Source organism: Coenobita brevimanus, chromosome 58 (genome assembly GCF_032717465.1).
Source record: "Coenobita brevimanus isolate Jiangsu-jjx chromosome 58, ASM3271746v2, whole genome shotgun sequence".
NCBI lineage: Eukaryota > Metazoa > Arthropoda > Malacostraca > Decapoda > Coenobitidae > Coenobita > Coenobita brevimanus.
In genome coordinates, this window is record NC_137011.1 from 3,766,921 (window position 1) to 3,778,739 (window position 11,819).

At 43.1% G+C, this 11,819-nt stretch overlaps 1 protein-coding gene across 1 annotated transcript; it reads left to right on the forward strand.

Annotated features, from left to right (window-relative positions):
* Positions 1 to 364: 364 nt before the first annotated feature.
* Positions 365 to 11,138, forward strand: LOC145402623 (cilia- and flagella-associated protein 52). Its single transcript, XM_080274616.1, has 13 exons — positions 365 to 422; positions 1,960 to 2,156; positions 2,949 to 3,126; positions 4,194 to 4,385; positions 5,421 to 5,528; positions 6,035 to 6,106; positions 6,986 to 7,176; positions 7,397 to 7,677; positions 7,892 to 8,040; positions 9,010 to 9,152; positions 9,407 to 9,558; positions 10,339 to 10,570; positions 10,995 to 11,138. Exons 1-13 carry the CDS (start codon positions 365 to 367, stop codon positions 11,136 to 11,138), a joined length of 2,097 nt encoding a protein of 698 aa, XP_080130742.1.
* Positions 11,139 to 11,819: the final 681 nt, after the last annotated feature.

The following is an 11,819-nucleotide window of genomic DNA, read 5'->3' on the forward strand; positions in this document are numbered from 1 at the left end:
ATGTTTACATCCTGAGCTCCGGCATGGCTTCCTTAGCAACCACCCTAGCAACGGGGTTACCATGGTTACCGGGACGCTCTTAGGGGACCACATGCTGGAGAGTAATGCCAGAGATTTTGTGGCGGGAGGAGTTGTGGTGTCTATGTGCTTGTGGACTTCAGGGTGTTTGTGTTTGTGGGTGTAAATGTAAATGGTGTAGGTATCTCAAAGCAACTTAGAATCCACTCAAAACATACTGAACATTGAGACAGTAGCTAATTTATTATATTCGAAAAGAGAGAGTGATATTTGTAAGTGTTTTCTGACGTCAGAGAATCTATAGAAATACTAGATAGCAACTCAGAAATCCGGCTACATAAACACGATGAAGACCAAGAGGAAAATGAAAACACTCCAACTGCTTTCAGCCATAGGGTTCTCAGGTCAGTGAAAAGTTATGATGAAATGATGATGATAATGATGATGATGATGATGATGATGATAGTTCACCATATATCCTTGGCTGTGTCTGCTTACGCTATTGAGAGGTTTTTGTAATACCTAACTTTACTAAACCTAACCACACCTGTCATAATCCAACAAAATCAAATTAATCGTCCCAAACTACCTGACCAATTTGAAATCCATCCTAACCAAACCTAGTCAAACCAAGGCAGACTCAATAAAAATTACCCAAATCCAGACCAAATTATCATACCCTAACCAAACCAAACCAAACCTTTCCCAGTCCATTGAAATCTAAGGTAATTTAATCCTGCCAAAACAAACCAAGCCGAATCCATTCTAATCCAGGCAAGTACGGCTAATTCAAACACAGTCAGACCTAAACTAACCCAACCTGACCAAACTTAACCCATCCCAAGCTAACCCAACTCAACCTAACCCAAACCAACCCAACATAACCCAGCCTAACCCAACCCAAGCTAACCCAACCCAACCCAACCCAGCCTAATCAAACCCAGCCTAACCCAACCCGACCTAACCCAGTCACACCTAAGTGAATCTTGGTATGACGGTTCTAACTTGGCAAATTGGAAGGACTTTGCAGACATTCTGAAAAGTTGTTCATGGGACGATATAACAGTTTTGGCCCGACTTTGACCCTCCTCGGGTTAATAGATGGAGGAAACATCGCCGAATGTGTGTGTATTTCCAACCCAATCAGGCTAATCCCAATCAAGCTTCATCTAACCTAATCAACCCGCCACAGGTAAAGTGAGTGAGAGGTTGAACTTGGCTGTGAATGGTGGGCTGGTTTACCCTGTGGGCGTCGGTGTGGGCGTGTTGGGTAGGTCATGGGTTCGCTACGCTCTCTTTCACGCCCACACCCTTGAAATAACCCAGTCTAACTATACCATACCCAGTCTAATCTAACCTAACCTAGCCTAACTTAATCCAAACTAACCTAATCTAACCCAACCCAACCTAAAGTTCTTCCAACCCAATCTTATCTACTCTAATCTTACTCAAATTAATGTAGATTCATTTTACCTAATCCAAGAGTAACCTCACCTAAGCCAGACCAATCCAGGCCCAACTAAGCTTAACCCAGACCCAGGCAAATCCAGTCTAATACCACCCAGCCAAACTATCCCAAAGCCATATCAAACTGGACCAAACCAAACATAGCCAAACTTAAACAAACTCATCTAAACCACACCAAACCAAACCAAACCAAACGCAATGCAACTGAACCTCACGTAAACCCATCTCAACCAAGGCAAACCAAACCAAACCAAACCAAACCAAACGTAATGCAACCAAACCTAACTTAAACAAATCCATCTCAACCAAACCAAAGCAAACCAAACCAAACGTAACCCAGCCAAAGCAAACAAAACAAAACAAAACGTACTGCATCCAAAACAAACCCAACCAAAGAAAACCAAACCCATCCCAGCCCAGTCAAACCTGATCTAATCCACCCAAATCTAATTATGAAAAATCCAACTCTCTCAGGTAAAGTGATTAGCGGACTACACCTGGCGCGTGATGGTGGTCTGGTGTATCCTGTGGGGGTGGGTGTGGGCGTGTGGGACAGGGTAGGGGGTCGCCACGCCCTCCTGCACGCCCACACCAGACCCATCACCGCTATTGCCATATCGAGGTCAGGACAACTCATCGTATCAGCACAGAACAGCGACCCGGGATGCCAGGTACGATTGACAGATAGATTGATAGATAGACAGATAGACAGATAGGTAGATAAACAGGTAGACAAATAGATAGATAAAGAGATAGATAGGTAGGTGGATAAGTAAGTATATTTGTAAGACGGTAAACAATAAAAATTAAAAATATGACAATAAAGAAAGATTTAGATATATACAAAAAAATCAACATCTATTTAAAATCAATAAAAATATAGCGTACCATCTTTTCTTATTCCCCGCAAATTAATAGGATGGTTAAGCAAAACAAATGACAAATAAAGAAATATTAGTGGAAATGAACGATTGTGAGTGGTTGCTCTTGTGACAAATGGTGCAAATATTGTACTTAATCAATTGCCTTTAATCTTGTTTGGGTTAAAATGAGATGTGTGATTATTGTTAAAAGTATTCCAGATGATAATGATAATGATGATGATGATGATGATGATTGTGAAGGTGGTATTGATGACGATGATGATGATGAGGATGATGATGGTAATGGTATTGATGATGATGATGAAGATGATCGTAATAATGATGATGATAATATTGATGATGATGATAACCAGTAATACTACATTTTAAGTAATAAATAAAAATCTTAAATGTCAATGCCTAAGGATGCAACTCCCACGAAAAGATTTTGATCTGGATAACTTTGGATAAATCTCCCTCTCTCTCTCTCTCTCTCTCTCTCTCTCTCTCTCTCTCTCTCTCTCTCTCTCTCTCTCTCTCTCACACACACACACACACACACACACACCTAGCGCCTCCTCCCTCCTCCTTTCATTGCAGGCCCTGGTGGTGGTGTGGAGGTACGGTGAGCGTGAGGAGGTGGGGAGGTATGAGGTGCACCGGGAGGAGGTGGTGGGGGTGGGGGTGTCGTGTGGGGAGGAGTATGTGGCCAGTCTGGGGGGGTCACTAGACGGCTACCTCGTTATATGGCACGTCCCTACCAGAACGCCGATTTGTAGTGGGTATCTCTCTCTCTCTCTCTCTCTCTCTCTCTCTCTCTCTCTCTCTCTCTCTCTCTCTCTCTCTCTCTCTCTCTCTCTCTCTCATTCTTTTTCTTTTTCTCTCCTTTAACCCTGGTCACTTGCTATGACCCCTTCAGAAGGTTCTTTAAGAGGTTATTTTTATCTTCTTCTTCTCCTTGCTCCTTTCTCTCCTTTTTCTTTTCTCTTGTTTGATGAATTTTCTATTGCCACATTTTTTCTTTATCGTGGCTTTCTGTACCTATGCATATACCTGTATCATTTTTTTTTAATGGTTATTCACACGCACAATTACGTGAAAGAGTCCGCTCCCCTCCCCTCTTTCTTTTCTATTCCCTGACTCATATATGCTGATGACGTAGTGGACAAAGGTGCATGTTATCATCCACAGATGGAGGATAATATGTATCTCAGTCCACTACGTCACATTTAAGACTTCTATAAATTTAGTGGGGAAAACAGAGGCTGGAGAGGCGAACGGACTTTAGTATTTGACTGTACACTTGCCCCAAAAAAATTATCGGTGCACGTTTCGCGAGAGATAATTTGACTCCTAAGGCGATGAATACTAAAAATGTCCAATGATTCAACCTCACCTTTGATCAGGGTACGTTATGTCTTATGCTGACCTGCTTTTACTATGACTTAGCTCACATTTTCGTCCTTTTGCTGCCTAAATCTCATAGATCAGTGGAAGAAAAAGACAAGACTAACACTCTATATTCTTTTCACAGCAGTTCTCCTTTATTAGAAACATATTCCACTGTTGATTTATTGTTACAGCTCAGCAGCCACGGTGTAAATATGACAGATTTAGGCCAGGCTGGAGTTAAAAGGATATAGTGGCTTTTTCTAGTCAGAATTGTTACCTAATAGCCATTGAGAAAATCGATTAATCGTCTCTGGACATTGTAAGCTGTATTAGTCACTTTGAATTTCATTGGAGCCCTCCTGTTACGAACTTTTTAAATTTTGGGAACCAGTGTAGGGACTACTTACAATTCTTTTTACCTCCTTTGTTATTTCTCCTTTATATGTTCCATAGGTGTACAGGCAGGTGACCCTGGGCTTGGTACCGCCGCCCACCTTTGCCTGGCACCCCACACTCCCACACTGCTGGCTGTGGGCGGGCAAAGACTCCTCAAACTCTGGTCCCTTCACCCAAACTCCCACACCCTCACCCCCACTCCCGTCCAACTGGGCCTTCTCGAGAGGAACTATACGTGTCTGCAGGTGGGTGTTTCAATTAATATAGACGTTTGATTGGAGAAGGTGCTTAATATTGTACTTTTTACGACAGATGTATATTATAAATTAGATGCCTAATTATTGCAGATGTTTGATTACAGTAGGTATTTTGCTTTGTACTTTTAACTCACACGCTTTATTAGTGTTTCCATTAAACAGGTGGTCAGTATGGGGCAAATATTTGATTATATTCGTGTTACCTTAACTTAGCTCAGATTTTTGCCTTTTGTAGCTCATTTTACTTAGCTCACTGACGGGATAAGAAATACTGCAGCTCAGTATCCTTTCAATAGTACTCCTTCATGATTAGCACTATACACTAATGATAATCTCCTGTTGCAGCTCGGTAATCAAGACGGAGAGATGGTAATTTTAGATCAGGTTAGAGTAAAAAGGTCATTTGGAGGAACATTGCCCTGCCGTGACGGAAACTTGTTCTTCTCAGTGATCAGTGGTACTTTTTAGTAGTCAGGTGCAACATACTAGACAGGTTCTCTGATAGTGGTAAAACGAAAAGTCTTCCCCTCATAATAATTGTCTGAGAGAGGTACCGGCGCAAACCTCCTTCTAAATCACTTCAAGTTCTACGGTGCCATGGCCCTATACGAAGGAGCATCTGATTATGGCGGAAGTCAGACCTGGTCCAGAGTAAAGGATGCTAAGATTTTCCTGGGAACAAGATGTAGCCGATTTTGGAAACTAAACCTTGGGATCCACGACGACCAAATCCTTTCTAAAAGTTAGGTGAGGTTAGATAAGAATATTGTTGTAGGTAACGAAGGAGATTTCGTACCACATCCTCTTTCGCTCTTTATTTTATTTATTACAGCTGCTAACCTCCTCTTGCACGTTATTTGTACAGCTTCAATACCGACATGTTTGCATACTAACATACAAGAGGAATTAAAGATGTAATGCTCAAAACTAATCGCTAATGAGGGGTTGTTACGAAATCTCCGAGGTCATCTACAAATGCTGCGTAAGAGCCACCTGTGATAAGTGTGATGTATACTGCTACAGATAGATGAGAGTGAGCAGCACCTGTACGCTGGCACCAACAGTGGTGATGTGGTTAAGGCCAGACTCAACATGAACAACGAGGGAGGTGAGGGATTATGCTCTATTTCCATTTGCTCTTTTATTTTATTCGTTCAAGTTGGTTTACTAGTTAATCTATTAATTTTTTATTTGTTCTGCTTCCATCCTCCTTCAGTCGTCCTTCATCTTGCCCCCCCCCATACACACACACACACACACACACACACACACATATATATAGATATATATATATATATATATATATATATATATATATGTGTGTGTGTGTGTGTGTGTGTGTGTGTGTGTGTGTGTGTGTGTGTGTGTGTGTGTGTGGATGGGTATGGGTGTGTGGGTGTGGATGTGTGGGTTTGTGTATTTTATTTATTTATTTTTATTTTTATTTGTTTGTATATATGTTATTTGAATGGCTCTATTTTATTTTTCATGCTGGACTGACTCTGATACTAGAATATTGAGCTATATACTCTTTGTTTCATAATAACATTAAATACGAGTAGATGCAAAATAAAGCTACTTTCCTAGTTATTCACTGCTAGAATCTACATCATCACATTCTCCAACCAGTGAGTGGGGCAGTGTTGGTGTCAGTGATGGCGCCCAGACCCCAGCCGGCGCCCGCACCCCGCCTCTCACGCCCACCCACACCAGGTCGGATTTAAGAACATACTGTACAGCCACAGACACAACTATCACCCCAGTCCTACCCGAAGAAAATATACAAATGGCCAAGTACACAGAAAACGCCATCGCTAGTCATGCGTGGTTCAGATGGTTCGACTTTTCACCTATGTATTAATGAAACTTTGGGAAGATACTTATTTCTCTCTCTATACATATATATAACATACTCTTTCATTCCAGTGATGCTTTCTTTTTCATTCTTGCTCCTCCATACAATTTCCTTGGACGATTTTTTTTTTTTTTTTTACTGGAGGGGTCGGATATAGCCTTGATTAACCCCTTCACTCCTAGGGTTCTCGTGAAATCTAAATCAAATGTCAAATGATAGCAAAAATAAACGCGTCGTCAGCCTGAAAGGACAAGCTATCACATATATACTGTTACTTACTTTCCCCTTAACTTTTACCTATTTTTCTCTTCATGTATTTACGAATGGGTGCTCACCTTGAAGAGATAGTACTGTATAGGAAAAAAAAAATTACTTTATTTCTTTAGGAACACCACAAATTTATCTCGAGGGGAAAAGATATAGTTGCTCAGTTGTAATCACATTTTTCTGGTCATGTTACGTGCATGCAAATGGCTAAAACATCCTTAAATATACCTTTACTCATTACATTTAGCAAGAAGGTAGAAGTGATGTTTATTAATAGGCAGGCTGGGGTGAGTACAATGATGATGATGATGATGATGATGATGATACGAAGAACAGTAAGAAGAATCACAGTAGCAACAATGACAACAAAATAATAATAGCAACCATAATAACGACAATAATAATAATAATAATAATAATAATAATAATAATAATAATAATAATAATAAAATTAAAAACTCACATCCCAGGCATCCAGGCTCTCGTCGTGGTGGGCGGGGGGGTACTAGTGACAGGGGATGTGGGCGGGGGCGTGAGAGCGTACCGGGAACTGCCTGACGTGGGCGTGGATGGGCGGCCAGTGTGTCTCGCCCCTCCCCGCGCCCACGGAACCCTCAAATACACCCACCCCAAGGACCCCACACGCCCACTTCTACAACAGGTATTTTCTCTCTCTCTCTCTCTCTCTCTCTCTCTCTCTCTCTCTCTCTCTCTCTCTCTCTCTCTCCATCAATCTATATAATTATGTATGTATGTATATGTCTCTCCTTCCATCCTTCAATCAATCTGTCAGTCAGTCTATCTACCTACCTATCTCTCTCTCTATCTACCTATCTATCTATCTATCTATCTCAGTCTCATCAAGCTCATTCCACCAACAGCTATGGGAAGTGGAGGTCAGATCAGGAATCACATCACTCAGTATTGTTGACGAAGAAGCAGTGATTGGAACAGCCACCTCTGAGATCTACAGCCTCCGCCAATCAGACTCCACAATCAGAGAGCCAATCCGACCCCGTAGCCACCAGCAGAGGAAGGGGAGAGTGAGGGGAGAGGGGGAAAGGGGAGAGGAAAAGAGGGGAGGATGGGGGTCAATGCCTGGCGATGTTCAACTGCTTTCCACATGTCACTCGGAGCCCATTTATGATGTTGCCTTTCCGAGGTGAGTTTGAGTGAGAGAGAGAGAGAGAGAGAGAGAGAGAGAGAGAGAGAGGAGGAGGAGGAGGAGGAGGAGAGGGAGAAAAGCAAATGCTAGAATTTCATGTCTATATTAATTCTTGAGTACACTGTCATTCTGTAGATAGAAATATGAATAGATGAATTCACAGACAGACAGATAGCTAGACAGATAGACAGACCTAAATCTATCTTTGCAGGGGCGTGGGTGAGCTAGTGGTAAGCGCTGGTGTGGGCGGGGTGAGGGTGTGGAACGTGAGGTCTTTGAAGGAGGCGCTGAGGGTGGAAGTGCCTGGCCTGGTGTGCTCATGTTGCTGCGTCAGTCACAACCTGGATACTATCATAACAGGTAAGAGTAGTAGTAGTAGTAGTAGTAGGGTAGTGGTGGTGGCTTTGGTAGTAGTAACAGTAGTGACTAGTAACAGTAGCAGTAATAATAATGACAAAACAATAATAATGATAATAATAATAATAGTAATAATAATAATAATAATAATAATAATAATAATAATAACAATAATGATGATGATAATAATAATAATAATAATACGTAACAATACATTTGCAGACTTTTAACAATCACTCTACACTGATCTAGCCTAAATCAGCTTAAGGCAACCCGACTCAACCAAACCTAATCCAGCCCAAGCCAACCAGAGCTAATCCATTGTAATCCAGCCTAATCCACTTAATCCAAGTTTACCAAATTTTATGCAGTCTGACCTAATCCATCGTCACTCAACCCAAGCCAGTAGAAATCTAACCTAACCTAACCCAATCAAAACCCACCCTAACCCAGCCTGATCTAACGTAACCCAGTCCACCTTAATCTTATCTAACCCACCGTAATCCGCGCTAAAGTTAAGTAATTTATTTAAACTAAACGTAACCTAACCTATTCCCTTTTACTCTAACTTGGCCTAAAATTACCACCTCTCCATCTTCAATGCCAAGTTGTATATCAGAATTGTTTCGTAATATGGTCCTAGTCACGAAGATGTGCTTTGGAAAGGCAATAGAGCCATAGCATTGTGTTTTCTTCCACTGAGCTACGTGAAATAAGCTACAAAAGGACGAAAATCTGAGTCAGGTTCAGGTGAAAATACTATTACTGAGTGCTGTGTTGTGGTGTGGATAGTGGACAGTACCTAACCTAACCTAACCTAACCCATCCCAGATAAATCCAGCCCAATACATCCCAATCTAACCTAACCTAATGTAGCCAAACGTGATGTATTCTTACGTAACCCAGTCTCTCTCTCTCTCTCTCTCTCTCTCTCTCTCTCTCTCTCTCTCTCTCTCTCTCTCTCTCTCTCAGGGTGGAGCGACGGTCGGCTGAGAGGTCTGGGTGCTGAGAGTGGACGCGTGGTATGGACGGTGGACGAGGCTCATCATGGGGGAGTTAATGCAGTGGTTTGCCTTCCTACTGGCCTTGTTGTGTCAGGTGGAAGAGATGGCAGGGTGGGTAGAGAGAGAGAGAGAGAGAGAGAGAGAGAGAGAGAGAGCGAGAGAGGAAAGGGTGAAGAAGAGAATGAAAAGAGTTATGTGGGAAGAAGATAGAAGTAAGAGACAGATGGGATAGAAAAGGAGGTAGGTAGGTATGAGAAAGAAGGAAAGATAGATAGATAGATAGACAGATAGATAGATAGGTAGGTAGGTAGATAGATAGATAGATAGAAAACAGGTATGGAAATAACAGACAACTCTTTCTACAGGTGCGTGTGTGGGAGGTGAGGGGAGGTGTAGTGAGAATGTCAGCCTCTCAGAAGGAACACAGAGGGGAGGTGACCCGCCTCAGCCTCGCCCCAGGACACAAAAGGGTCCTGTCCTGCGGCGGCGATGGGTCCAGCATCATCTGGGCCTTACCGTGAGTCCAGTACTTTTTTATTTTTTATATTCCCCAGAGGATTTTCCTTCTTTCAGTTTCTTCTTGGCGTTCTTACCAACACTCATTCCTACAGCCTCACGAAGCTTATTTCTGGACTCGTACTCCATCCCTCCTCGCCAATCCCCTTCCCACCGCGAGTTGTGAAGGGGAATAAATCCAGAGGGGAGCACATTATGCCTCTAGGAGAATATGTCCGGAGAGGGGAGAGAGGGAGGGAATTAGTCAGAGGGAGGGGGGAGGAAAAAGTGTCTGTGGTGGGGGAAATGTCCAAGGGGAAGTGCCCTAAATTAGTTTTAATCGACTTTGAACCTGGTGTCGACACGGGGCATGTTTGATTCGAACATTTTCACATTTTGGTAGGCTAAATAATAAATGTCATGTAAATGCTTATAAATAATGTTTCTATGGCTTATTTGATTCCTTGTTTACCTCACAATATCTTTTTAAATTGAATCCGGCGAGAAAGTGTGTCGTAGTAATCTAAATGCTCTCATCTTTCTTCATGAGAGAGCTGAAGAGAGTGTGTACGCAGCGCCTCCGAGCCCACAGCATTATAGTTCCACGTGAATGCGGTGAAAATGTATGTAAGTTGCAGCCTAAACATTCTCATCTTTCGAACCCACGATAGTTATCATCACCATCATCAGCTACAAGCAAAGTCCACTGCTGAGTAAAGGCTTCCCCAGATTTCTCCCTCTACATTACTCCTCTGCAATGTGATGAAAGTGTAACTCAAACATTAGCTCCTTTCTTCACTAGGGAGCTGGAGAGAGTGCAGCGACTTCAAGCCCACACAGTGTTTCTTGGAGGAGCAGTTCTTGGGAGCGGGGAAGTGGTGACATCTGGCAGTGATGGCGCGCTGCTTGTGTGGGACAGACAAGATGGCTCGCTCCTGGCTGACCTTCCCGTGTCTTCCCGTCCCGTCACCAGCCTTGCCGCCACGCAGGACGACGCCACTCTGGTCACTGCCGGGGAGGACGCGACCGTCAGGGTAAGTGTGGATGACGATACTGAGAGGGAGAAAAGAGGAAGAAGAAATGAGGGAGATCGGAAAGGGGAAGTAAAATGGCTAACGAGCAGAAACAAATATAAAGCAGGAGAGTTTTAGGAGGCGCAAAGAACAGAAACTAAGGGGAAACAGGAGTTTTAGGAAACAGAAGACTATCTATCTATCTATTGCCAGACGCCATAATCCCGTACGGGGTGGCCATTTGACTCTGAGTTATTTGTTTTACAGGGAGGGACTCTAACCTTCCACCAACCCACTTGACACGTAGGGAGCACGTATGGTTTGGTTAACAGAAGACACTAAAGGCAAATATGAGAGGTTTTGGAGTAGAGTAAAAATCCATTATAATAAAGCAATATATGAATGTATTACCTTATTCTATGCTACATATCTATTTCTCCTTCAGGTGTGGAACTGGCAAAAGGGTCGGGTGACTCACGAAGGTAGAGGTCATAGTGGCGCCATCTCCCAAGTGGCTCTCTCACCTGACGATCGCCATCTTGTGTCAGGGGGAAAAGACGGAGCATTGCTGTTTTGGAAGCTTCCTTGAGGTTCTTCAGTTTATTTCCAGGAGGAGGGAAGAAGAAATGGAGGAAAGGGAAAGAAAGAGGGGTAAGAAGGAAGGAGCGGTGAAGGCCGGAGGGACGGGAAAGGAAGAGGTGTAGGAGGGAGGGAGGGAGGATGAAGATGAGGAGAGACGAAAAAGAGAATGAGAAGTACAGGGACGTAGCTAGGATTTTATAAACAATGTGGCCAAGGAGTAACCAAGCCAAATTATGGAGTGCCCAAGAACCCTCCAGGAGGTTCTAAGGGCATTCTCCTGCAAAGTGAGATGGCCAGGCATATTTCAGATTGACCAGTGCTTCCCCGCCCATTTCTCTGGCTGTGTCACTGGAAAAGAAGGGAAACCAACAGGGGGTAAAAATAGATGGGGTAGCGAGAGGGGGAGGGGTAGAGGGGGAAAGTAAATGTCGAGAGAAAACAAAGAAACAGGACGGGAAAAGCATATGACAGGAGACGGAAGGGATGAAGGAGAAGAGTGAAGATGAAACGATGGATGAAACACATAAGGAGTAGTCAAACAGCGAGAGGAAAAACAGACAACATACAGGGATGAATATAGAGACGAGGAAGACAACAGAGGAAAGGGACAGGGAGGAGCGAAAGAGAAGGATCGAGGAAAAAGAAGAAAGTGATGGAGGTGAGGGAGAAGGGAAGGGGATGGATATTG

Excerpts from the sequence above, each read along its gene's own strand:
- LOC145402623 (XM_080274616.1), top strand. The coding sequence starts at position 365 with ATGAAGACCAAGAGGAAAATGAAAACACTCCAACTGCTTTCAGCCATA. Across the intron at positions 7,678-7,891 it reads TATGATGTTGCCTTTCCGAG|GGGCGTGGGTGAGCTAGTGG; the intron begins GTGAGTTTGAGT and ends CTATCTTTGCAG. Across the intron at positions 9,153-9,406 it reads CAGGTGGAAGAGATGGCAGG|GTGCGTGTGTGGGAGGTGAG; the intron begins GTGGGTAGAGAG and ends CTCTTTCTACAG.